This window comes from Equus przewalskii, chromosome 26, assembly GCF_037783145.1.
Source record: "Equus przewalskii isolate Varuska chromosome 26, EquPr2, whole genome shotgun sequence".
In the NCBI taxonomy this organism is placed as follows: Eukaryota; Metazoa; Chordata; class Mammalia; order Perissodactyla; family Equidae; genus Equus; species Equus przewalskii.
In genome coordinates, this window is record NC_091856.1 from 15,842,631 (window position 1) to 15,855,006 (window position 12,376).

General features: G+C 35.5%; 1 protein-coding gene across 16 annotated transcripts in view; it reads right to left on the reverse strand.

Annotated features, from left to right (window-relative positions):
- Positions 1-8,843: 8,843 nt before the first annotated feature.
- LPAR1 (lysophosphatidic acid receptor 1) overlaps positions 8,844-12,376 on the reverse strand; it is a 353,585-nt gene continuing 350,052 nt past the window's right edge. For all 16 annotated transcript variants that reach the window (XM_070595019.1, XM_070595020.1, XM_070595018.1 and 13 more), the window contains one exon: positions 8,844-11,274. In XM_070595019.1, coding sequence (XP_070451120.1) covers positions 10,973-11,274 — 302 coding nt within the window. In that variant the 3' untranslated portion in view covers positions 8,844-10,972. The remainder of the gene's footprint in view (positions 11,275-12,376) is intronic.

Consider the following 12,376-nt stretch of genomic DNA (forward strand, 5'->3'; position numbering starts at 1 on the left):
TGGCTACACCATGTTGCATTCCCACCAGCAATGAATGACAGTTTGTATTGCTCCACCTCCTCACCAGCATTTCATTGTTCTCAGTGTTTTGGATTTTTGCCATTCTAATAGACGTGTAGTGGTATCTCACTGTTCTTTTAATTTGTAATTCCTTAATGACATATGATGTTGAATACCTTTTCATATGTTTATTCGCCATCTATATGTCTTCTTTGGGGAGGTGCCATTTCAGGTGTTTCGCCCATTTTTTAAACTGCATTGTTTGCTTATTGCTGAGTTTTAAGAGTTCTTTGTATAGTTTTGATAACAATCCTTTATCAGATACATCTTTTGCAAATATTTTCTCCCAGGCTGTGGCTCATCTTCTCATTCTCTTGACAGCATCTTTCACAGAGCAGATGTTTTTAAATTTTAATGAAGTCTAGTTTATCAATTATTTCTTTCATTGATCATGTCTCTGTTATTGTATCTAAAAAGTTATTGCTAAAATCAACGTCATCTGAATTTTCTATGTTAAATTCTAGGAGATTTATAGTTTTGCATTTTACATTTAGGTTTTTGATCCATTTTGAGTTAATTCTTGTGAAGAGTGTAAGGTCTGTGTCTAGATTCATGTTTTTGCATGTAGATATCCAGTTGTTCCAGCACCATTTGTTGAAAAGACTATCTTTTTTCCATTATATTGCCTTTGTTCCTCTGGCAAAGACCTGTTGACCATTTATTTCTAGACTATTCCGTACCATTGATCTATTTGTCCAGTCTTTCACCAATATCAGCCTGTCTTGATGACTGTAGCTTTATAGTGAATCTTGAAGTTGGACAGTGTCAGTTCTCCATTTTTGTTCTTCTCTTTCAATCTTGTGTTGGCTATTCTGGGTCTTTTGCCTTTCCACAAACTTTAGAATCAGTTTGTCAATATCTACAAACTATCTTGCAGGGATTTTGGTTGGGATTGCATTGAATCTATAGATCAATGTGGGAAAACCTGACATCTTGACAATAGGGAGTTACTATACACAAACATGGAATAGCTCTCCATTTATTTAGTTTTTCTTTGATTTTTTTCATCAGAGTTTTGCAGTTTTCCTCGTATAGCTCTTGTACGTGTTTTGCTAGGTTTATACCTAAGTATTTAATTTTCTTTGGTGCTAACGTAAGTGGTATTGTTTTTAATTTCAAATTCTACGTGCTCATTGTTGATATATAGGAACATAATTGATTTCTGCATATTAATCTTGTATCTTACAACCTTTCTATAATCGCTTATTCTTTTTTTGTTGTTGATTTGTTTGGATTTTCTACATAGACAATCATGTTATCTGAGAACAAACACAGTTTTTCTTCCTTCCTAATCTGTATACATTTTATTTCTTTTTCTTGTCTTAGTACATTAGCTAGAACTTCCAGTATAATATTGAAAAGGAGTAGTGAGAAGGGACATCCTTGCCTGGTACCTGACCTTAGTGGGAAAGATTTGAATTTCTCACTATTAAGTATGATGTTGGCTGTAGCTTTATTGTAGATATTCTTTATCAAGTTGAGGAAGGTCTTCTCTATTCCTAGTTTACTGAGAGTTATTTATCATGAATGGGTGCTAAATTTTGTCAAAAGCCCTTTCCACATCTATCAATATGATCATGTGACTTTTATTTTTTTCCTGTTGGTGTGATGGATTACATTACTTTTTGAATGTTTAACAAGCTTCACTTATCTGGGATAAAGTTTACTTGATCATGGTGTACAATTCTTTTTATACATTGTTAGATGTGATTTGCTAATATTTTATTGATAATTTTTGCATCTATGTTCATGACAGATATTGGTCTGTAGCTTTTTCTTGTAATGTCTGTGTCTGGTCTTGGCATTAGGGTAACACTGGCCTCATAGAATTAGTTAGGAAGTATTCCCTCTGCTTCTATCTTCTGAAAGAGATTGTAGAGAATTGTTATAATTCACCAGTGAACCAATCTGGGCCTGATGCTCTGTTGTGGATGGTTATTGATTTTTTTATTCAATTTCTTTGATACAGTCCTTTTCACATTGTCTATTTCTTCTTGTGTGAGTTTGGCAGATTGACTTTCAAGGAATTGATCCATTTCATCCAGGATATCAAATTTCTGAGCATAGAGTTGCTCACAGTATTCCTTTATTATCTTTTTAATGTCCATGGGATCGATAGTGATGTCCCCTCTTTCATTTCTGATATTAGTAATTTGTGGCCCTTATTTTAGCCTGGTTAGAAGCCTATCAACTTATTGATCCTTTCGAAGAACCAGATTTTGATTTTCTCTATTGATTTTTTGTTTTGAATTTCATTGATTTCTGCTCCAATTTTATTGTTTCTTTTCTTCTACTTACTTTGGTTTTAATTTGCTCTTCTTTTTCTAGTTTACTAAGGTGGAAGCTTAGATGACTGATTTTAGATCTTTCTTCTTTTAGAATACATGCATTCACTGCTATAAAATCCCCTATAAACACTGCTTTCACTGCATCCCACAAATTTTGATAAGCTATATATTCATTTTTATTAGGTTCACAATATTTTAAAATTTATCTTGAGATTTCTTCTTTTACCCATATGTTATTTAGAAGTGCTTTATCTCTAAGTATTTTGGGATTTTTCATCCAAACTCTCTTTCAGCTAAAGAAACCTCAAAGATTGGTAGCATCCAGTATTGGTGAAGACATGGATAAAAAATGTTCTCGTATGCTGTGGGACTATAAACTGGTAGAATATTCTGGAATTTATTTTGGTATTCACTACCAAAGTTAAAAATTTAAATGTACATTCCCCATGATCCAGAAAAGCAAAAAATTAGAAAGAACTCTAATATTCATCAAAATTTAATACTATTAGTCAGTATAAACTAGGTCATGATGCAGTAACAAATGGACCACAAAAATCTCCCCATGAACACAGCAAATGTTTATTTCTTGATCATGCTATACATTCAGGATGAGTTGGCAGGGATTTCGCTCTACATGGTCACTCAAGATCCCAGGCTGCTGGGGAAGTCTCTCTCTTCATGGTCACATCTCTCTGCTTGGCTTTCATGGAAAAAAAGATCTGGAGAGTAGCACATGGACTTTTTACTTCCTCAGCCTAGAGATGACAGACACTTGTCACATCCACTCACAGTCCACTGGCCATGACTAGTCACATGGGCTCGCCTAACAGAATTGTAGTTTTCCAAGAGCCAAGGAAGGAGGGGAAAATAAGATACGGATGAACTCTAAAAATCTCTACCTCAATTACACAGATACAGATTTACCAACCTGGATATATCTCTGTAATGTATTATCAAGTAAAAAAAACCAACTATGTTATATATAGCTAACCTTATCCTGTCAAAAAGAAACATCGCCACATATTTCTGGATAATATTTGGATATTAAGCTCTACTCTTTTATTTCTCCCTGTTTCCTTCTTTTTCTTCCTTTCTTCCTACTCAAACAGATCAAAGGCTCTGTGCTTTCTATCTTGAGGAGGAATGTCACAGGATACGGCGAAGAAATAAATCTCCAAAATCTAGATCTTCAGACCAGAGATGTATCTTGAGTTTCATGTATCACATAGCCACTTCCCTACTTTGTCATTCTCCTTGCATGGCTCATAGATATCTCAAACTTTAGTCATTATCTTTTTCCTGTAAACTTGCTCCTCATCCTATGTTCCTTATCTCACCATATTGCATCTCCTCTGTCCAGTGGCCGAGGTCGTAACCTCAGTTATGACTTTATCCACACAATCACCAGGTCCCAAACAGCTCTTGAATCCATTCCTATCTCCTTCTCTGCACCTCCATTACCCCATTCATCTTTCATCTCGGTTAATGTGACAGCCTCTGATCTTGTTTTTTGCCTCCAGACTTCCTTCTCTTGGATTTACTCTGAAATGTAAACCAGACTGTGCCACTCCTTTACTTAAATCCTTTAATCCATTCCCCGTAATTCTCAGGATAAAATTACTCTCAAAATCACTCAAGACACCATGCCTGCCACCTTTCAAGCTTCAATCTCAGTCTACACTTAGTCTTCTTTCCAAAATGACACGCATTCTCTTGCCAAGCATTTACACATCTTTCCAGGAATTTCTATCTCCCCTGCCTATTTTTCTAATGGGTTGTTTTGATGTCTACTAGTTACCAGAGTGGATGCAAGCTCAAGAGCTTGACAAAGCCACACCTCTGTGCAATTGAGACTCAAGGTGAGGGCTCTAAGAGAACAGTTCCTGTCCTAAAAAGGAGCCTTCCTAGACCATCGTTCCAAAGGTGGTTCCTCTCCCCACCTTCATTATCCCTTTTTCCTTTAATTTCTGTGTCAAGCCATAGTTTCCTTCATGACTCAATATAATTTTTAATTTTATTTTTAACTTATTTCTCCCTCACTCCTACTGAATCCTAAGCTCCATTGAAGATCTTGCACATCTCACTCACAGCAGTGTCCTATGGGCCTAGTATATAGAGGGCTCCCAAAAAGTACTTGTGAATGAATAAAGAATAATAGTAATAACAACTATAACAGCTAATTATGGTCTTATAGTTCTCAGTCAAGAACCATTTAGTAAACAGCACCATAATTTTTAGTTTTGTTCCAGTCATTTGGATCATAAAAATGAGGCAGAAAGTATAAGATTGTCTCATTCTTAAAGAATTTATAACTAGCTTGGGACATTGATAGGCATACCTGCAACAACATGAGCACCCACACAGGACAATTCACACACCTGTTCATGACCTCATGTTATCTTCTATTACTTTTATTGTGCTAAGGTCTTTAAAGGATTAAAATAATGTAAAATATTGTACCTCTCATGGATCTCAATTTATTTGGGGAGCCAAGATAGATACATTTGAGGAATTATGGATTGCAATATAAAGAACATGTAATTAGGTTCAAATAATTCTATAGACAACAAATATTAGGTCCCCAATGGTTCCTCTGAGCCAGTTTCCTCATGTCTAACAGGGTCATTGCAAAGATCAAAATACAAATTATATGAATGTGTTCTGTAAGTTGTACATATTACAAATTCAACATACAGTAATATTAAAAATCTTCCAAAGCATATCAAAATAAGTTAAAGTCACACCAGAAAACACAAACTAATCTTGGTAAAACATTATCAAGGGCATGACCTTGGTTTTTCATTGTTTCTACTTAATTTTAACTGCAATATTCTTAAACATGAAGGAAAGCCTTTATCAGGGTTGTGAAACTAAGGAGCATTTCTTGGTCAAGAATGCCTTTACTTGTGGCGCACACATTTCCTTTCACTGAAAGAAGCAAATATTAAGCACTACTTAGCACTGTGTTACGTGAGGTGGAGAATACAAAGTAAAATGAGATTCCTTTCCTGAAAGAAGATGCAAGTTAAGAGGTAAGATGGAAACCAATTATTAAAAATGTCAGATAAAGTAATACAAAGTCTGGCTCCGGCGATGCCAATGGGAAGACATTGAGAGTTCCACAAAGCAAGATGTGAACATGACTTTGTGAATGTCTAGGTTTATCAGGTAATGTGTGTAACAGATACCTGGGGTCTAGCTTCCATCCTACAGGAGAGATTTTTACTCATTTATGTATTTTTCAAAATATTTATAAGTTAGTGTAGCTTTTATAATCACGAAACTCTCTCTAGACAGACTAAAATAAAATACATTAATATACGAAGTATCCTTACATTAAAGGGAAGGCAGGGATGTTCCTCCACAGAGTACCAGCTTCACATCCTGAAATGATGGTTGTAAGGAAGTTTTAGAAGTTTCAGCATAAAAAAATTAAAATGTAATTGAAGAAATGAGGAACAGATTAGTGGTTGCTAAGGGTCAGGATGGAGGTAAGGGAGATAAGTGTGGCTACAAAAGTATAACAGGAGGGATACTGGGGGTGATAAAGCTATTCTGTACCTTGACTCTCAATATTCCAGTTGTCGTGTTATACTTTGGGTTTGCAAGATATCACCATTGGGAGAAACTGGGTAAAGGTTACAAGGATTGCTCCGTATTATTTCTTACAACTGCAAAGGAATCTAAAGTGATCTCAGAAGGAAAGTTTAATTTTAAAATGATAAAACTGGAATCCATGAGCCCATACTGGTATAAATAAATGAATAAGAAAATGGGAGAGGACATAACTTTTTCTCACAATTGACAATAAATTTCTAAAAGAGAATTAGAAATTCATCATTAGGCAAGCATCAGTGTAATGATTAATTCATCCAAGAAATATTGATGAATGCTAAGACTAGATGTTCAACTTTGATGAGGAACAGAACATTTCCTACAAAATGCTTATTACAAAGGAAAACAAAAAAAGTTTTTTCACAGTGGAGAAACCTGGCAGATACCACCTTAATCATGTAATCCAAGTTAAGATCATCAGTAATGGAGCAAAACAACATCATGTTCTCCCTGACAGGACGCAGTGAGAAGAACCACAGGAGCACTTTTATGTTATTTTGTCAAAGATAAATAATAGGAATCTAATCATGAATATCAGACAAACCCAAATTGAGGGACATTCCATAAAATGACTGACTTGTGATCTCTAAATGACAAGGTCATTAGGGTTGAGAAAAGACTGAGGGACTGTTAAAGACTCAAGAAGACTCAAGAGATATGACAACGAAATACAAAAGTGATCCTAGACTGGATTTTTTTGCTATAAGAAACATTATTGGAAAAATTGGTTAAACTTGAACGGGGTATGTGAATTAAATGGTAGTTTATGTATCATTGTTAATTTCCTGATTTTGATGGTCGTATCGAGATTCTGAAAGAGAATGTCCTTGTCTGGAGGAATTACTCTTTATTCAAGGATAATGGGGCATCATGTTGGCAAATTACAAACAGTTCAGGAAAAATGTTCCATAAATTTGGTGAACTCTGGGATTGTTTCAAAATCATGTTTATTATAAAAAATGCAACAGATAATTTTCTCTGCAATCTGGAGCTTGAGAGATCATGCTGTGCCCAATTTCCCCTTCCTCTTCCAATGAACTTAGTCAAATGAGGATAGCATGATTGAAAACGGAATTTTCTCCAAATCAGGCATTGGCACACTTTTTCTGTAAAGGGCCAGATAGTAAATATTTTAGATTTGAGGGACAATCTGTTGCAACTATTCAACTCTGCTGTTGTACAAAAACAGCCATAAACAATACACAACCTAGTGAGTGTGGTTGTGTTCTAGTACAACTTTATTTATGGACACTGACATTTGAGTTTCATAGAATTTTCATGTGTCACAAAATAGTCCCTTTTACCTAAATCATTTAAAAATGTAAAACTCATCCTTAGACCTATGAGCTAAAAATGGGTGCGTTTGGGAGCCAACCTGCTGGTGTAGGGGTTAAGTTCGTGTGCTCTGCTCTGGTGGCCTGGGGTTCACCGGTTCAGATCCCAGGCATGGACATACACACCACTCATCAACCCATTCTGTGGCAGCATCACACATACAAAACAGAGGAAGACTGGCACAGATGTGAGCTCAGCAACAATCTTCCTCAATCAAAAAGAGGAAGATTGGCAACACATGCGCTCAAGGCCAATCTTCCTCACCAAAGGAAAAAAAAAAAGAGGGATTTGGCCATTAAGTCTTAGTTCGCTAACCTCTGCTTTAGATTTTGGTCTTCACATGCCACATCATTAAATAGGTTATTAGTAAATAATCTATGAATAGGAATCTTATAATTTAAGGAAAGAATTAGAGAATTTTATACATAGACTACACAATGTACAGGTGAATATTATAAAATGAATGCTCCCTGCTTTGGAAGACTGATGACCCATTCTGGCTCCAAGTTACACACATTTCTTCTGTTAGATGGTCCCTAAATCCAAGCCAATCCCCATACAAAAACCCCAGTCCTTCCAAGGGTTTGGAATCAGGTGACGCTCAATTGGTGTTAAAAAACAAGCAATTTGTTTCAAAAGATCTTGACATAAAAGCGTTCTGCCGACCTTGGTATAATGAATGGACCTGATGAAGAAGCATTTCTATGCCTTTTATCTAGCACGTGTCACACTCTGGGTTTAAGAAAGGCTAGAAACAATATCACAAAATTACATTTCAGCAGTGAAGAGACTAATAGAATAAATTAGACAGATGAACAGTGGAACCTAAAGTAATAGTTAATTGGGAATGAGAATGGGAAAACTGATAAGACTAATTATAAAATGTTCTCTGAGGTTTTGGGTGTAGGAAATTACGGTTTCACTAGTAAAAAAAAAAAAAAAAAAAAAAAAGCAATATGTGAGAAGTGGGTAATTTGTGAAGAAGAGCTCCAAAACATTTGATTCTAACAATCTTACATCCACCTAAAATTAAGATTCAGCATTCTCTTCCAGTACTCATGGAGGCATTCATTTACATAAACCTATCTTTTTCCAACCTCTTAGCAATATATTGAAAAGAATACAATTAGCATATAACTGCAAGATACTTATCACTTTTATCTTGTTATTAAATCTACAAGCAGAAAGACCATTGTAACTTGATAAACTCCTAGTGAGCGTTTTCCATCAAGTCATCATAAGCTTTTATAAAATCAGAGTTTTTCCAAAAGACACTCATTCTAACAGTTTCACCACTGAAGTAAAGTATTGTCCTAAGATGTTATCCCTCCTTTCGTACAACATTAACCACCGTCTCTTGGACACAGGAAAGACTTGTTAGGTTGAAAAAAGCAGTTCTGAGCTGGGGAAGCATATGATGGCTTCACCTCAAAGTTCACTGGCCCTCATGGCAGTGAAATAAAAGAGGTCACAGAAGGAAAGCACCACGCAATTCAAACCGGAAGACTCTCCAACAAGAGAGACAGCACTGACCAGAACCACACATTACCAAAACACGGATTGAGAATGATTTATTAAGGTCCAATTAGTATGTTTTTAATTTCAAATAGTCCATATTGCCTTCAGAATATATGCACATGAGTAAAAGTCCAAGTTCATTGCTTTCACTTCCAATATAAGATGCTCTGTAGTTTGTATAAAGTATGTGCAAACACCTTTCTGCTAACTGGTTCCTCACATTCTTTTCACTTTGGGCACTTTACAAGTCTGCCCTCTGCTCGAATGGTGCCCATGCACTGACTTCCCCCTTCCTACACAACCATTTTTCTTCTGGACATCTTTCTCTTAAACGTACTCCTGACTTTCCCATACTTGCTTCATGACTGTGGCTTAGCTGGTTACTTACTATAACAAACTGGTGCGATTACTAGCTTACGTAGATAATGCATGGCATCCAGTCACACACTGACACACACTACTTGCCTGATACAGAAGGGTCCAAGCTATTTAATATGAAGATCCTTTCTACACTCGGCACGTTTGATTTCTTTGCATTTTCTCCAATTCTACATGACAGTCATGGCTACCAACAGCTGAGAATCAGTCCCTCAAACAAAATTTGGAATTGCTAGACATATTAACCAGGGTGTCCTGGTTATTTATGACAGTTGACTGTTTCTAGGCCATCTTGTTATATAAAAAAAGTCACTCTAAACTAAAGAAACCACTGTATTTCCTTTCTAAAAAGGTAATTTAACTGGCTTTCCTCACAATTGCCACCAATGCGGTACAAAGCAAGAAATCCCTTTTTATAAAAGGTAAGAGCATAAAAAGACATTTCACATTTTAAAAAAATCCTTCATGGGAATATGTCCTAAGTAAATAATCAATTACATGGACAAAGTTTTCTATATACAAAAGTTTTGCAACATTATTTATAATAGTGAAAATTAGAAATAACCTAAGTAGTCAACAATATGGGAATGGTTAAATAAACCGAGTTGCGCCCATTAAATGGAGTATTATATAACCACTAAAATTATGTTTTTGTAAAATTTTTAATGCCACAGGAAAACGTGGCAATTCTGCAGTGGAAAAAAAACTGGTTATAAAATTGTTTACAATATTATCCCAATTATATAAAAAGGTATATAATATACATATAGGCATACACAGGGGGAAAAGCTGTTAACGGTGGTTACTTCTGAGTTGTGATATTATCAGTAATTTTTTTTCTGTTTTATACATTTCTGCATCTTTCAAGTTTTCTACAACAATGTCTATGTATTATTTTATAATACAGAAAAACACAGGCTATTAAAAAATTCCTCTGACGTACTGATAATTAGAATGTATTGGCTGTTATAAATATGTGGAACAATATTACTATGCTTCATCTTCTATGACTTTCTTAGAGTACATATTCTTTTGGTAATAAATTTACATTCCCTCTGTTTTATATGTGTTACAACACTTTTAAAAAAGGTCATGTTGTGATCAAAGCATTGTTTGTTTCATAACCTAAACAAATACTGGCTTCGACATCTAGGTTCTTCTCTTTTCTAGAAGATTTAAAATTAATACCCTTTTATCTTTTTAAGTAAGGCATACTGCATACATACATTATATGCATGCTTTCTAAAAAATAATTCTAATTTACAGTTTTCCTAAATAAGGAAAAAAATGGAGTTACGGTAGTGTAAAAACAGTCTTAGGCTTATCCATCACAAGCATGCTGATAGGCATAAACATGTTTATTAAATGAAATGTATCCTTTAAAAATAAAAAAGGGAAGCCTGTATATAAATGAAGTTGTGGATTCAATTAGTCAGAATTTATTCTGACTTGCACCAAACCACACAAAATCTTTCGAAGCCTAGTTAGTGTAGTCTAAATGGACACTCCAGAGTCTATTTATGAATTCCATTGCAAGATCTCCACCTTCTACTTTCAAAACGAATGGGGATCAGGATGAGGGATGTCACATAAGCTAATTTTCAATATATATCAAGTCTTCTTGGGTCTAGGAACAAATACTGCCATTGGTTAGTGTTTAAGTACATGAGTTCATTTCTCCTCTCTCTCTCGCATGCCACCTGGCCCTAGCATTTGGGTAGGGGGAGGCTGTTCATCCCTCAGTGGATGATGGCTCGCTTCTCATCTTAGCTTCCTTTCTAAACCACAGAGTGGTCATTGCTGTGAACTCCAGCCAAGATGGTGTGGTTGAGGGAGGAAGCCGAGCGGTCTGAGCCTTCCGTGGGGCCGCTGGTGTTCTCACTGCGCTGGCAGCAGAGGATCTGTCTGAAGGTGGCACTCATCTCCTTGTCACGGTAGGAGTAGATGATGGGGTTCATGGCAGAGTTGAACTCGGCAAGCAGAAGGAAAAATTTCTCATAGGCCAGAACGTCACACTGCGGACAGCACACATCGAGGAGTAACAAGACCAACCCAGGAGTCCAGCAGATAATAAAGGCACCTACAAAGACAAGGACCAGGAGAATTTTAAAAAGAGAGAACAAAAGTATATAATTATGAAACAAACAACCATAAAGTAAAATGATTTCAGTTCAATATAAAAATACTGATTCGAAGCCAGCAGATCATGGGACACGCAGTATTCACTATCTGCAATAATCAGAAAAAAATTTTAAGGATAAAATAAGCAGTTTAATGAACTCTCATTAATTCAGCCCCTACTAAAATTGAGTATTTATGAGACACTGATGATGACTACCTTGAGCAAAACACAGAGTTTGCTAAGCAATTAAGACATGAAAAACTGCCTTCAGGATACAAACTTCAGTGCTTATAAAAATATGGTTTTTAACAGCATATTATTTTCAGGCAAAAGATAAGCACTGTGACAAATGTCCTTTAGTGTTAAGGCACAGTTTCTGGATTCACCTTGACTGGGCTCAAATCCTTGCTTTGCCATTTAATAAACTGGGTGAACTCAAGCCATTACTTTCTTACCTCAGTTTTCTCACGTGAAAAATAGAAATGATTATATTTACCTCATTAGGTTTGTTGTAAAGAGTAAACGAGTGCTAAGATAATAATCACTCAGTATATCTTAGCAGTAACAATAACAATAATAACGACAATATTGTTATTATCTACTCAGTAGCATGGACCTCTTTAGAAATAGCAATTTCCAATGATAAGATGTATGTTTACTTTTATTTTTATTCAACAATCACTTACAGAGTGCTTTTCTATATGCTTTACAAATATTAACTCGTTTAATCCGCACAAGAGCCATATGAGATAGAAATTATAGTCCCACCATACAGATGAAGAAACTAAGACCCAGAAAAGTTATCTTACTCAAATCCATGGTACTGGAAAGTGACAGACAGGAGACAAACCTCAGAATTTCTGCTCTTAGAGACTGGCTCCAGAGGCCACACTTCAGAAAATGCTATGTTACAGTCCCTATTTCTTGAAATTAATAAAATTATTTTAAACCAAATTTTATGCTTTAGGTGTTTTACTAATTTAGACCAACTTGGTTCTTTCTTCAACTATTCTGAACCATCAAGATTTTACTATAACTGAAAAAAGAATAGAAATATAGA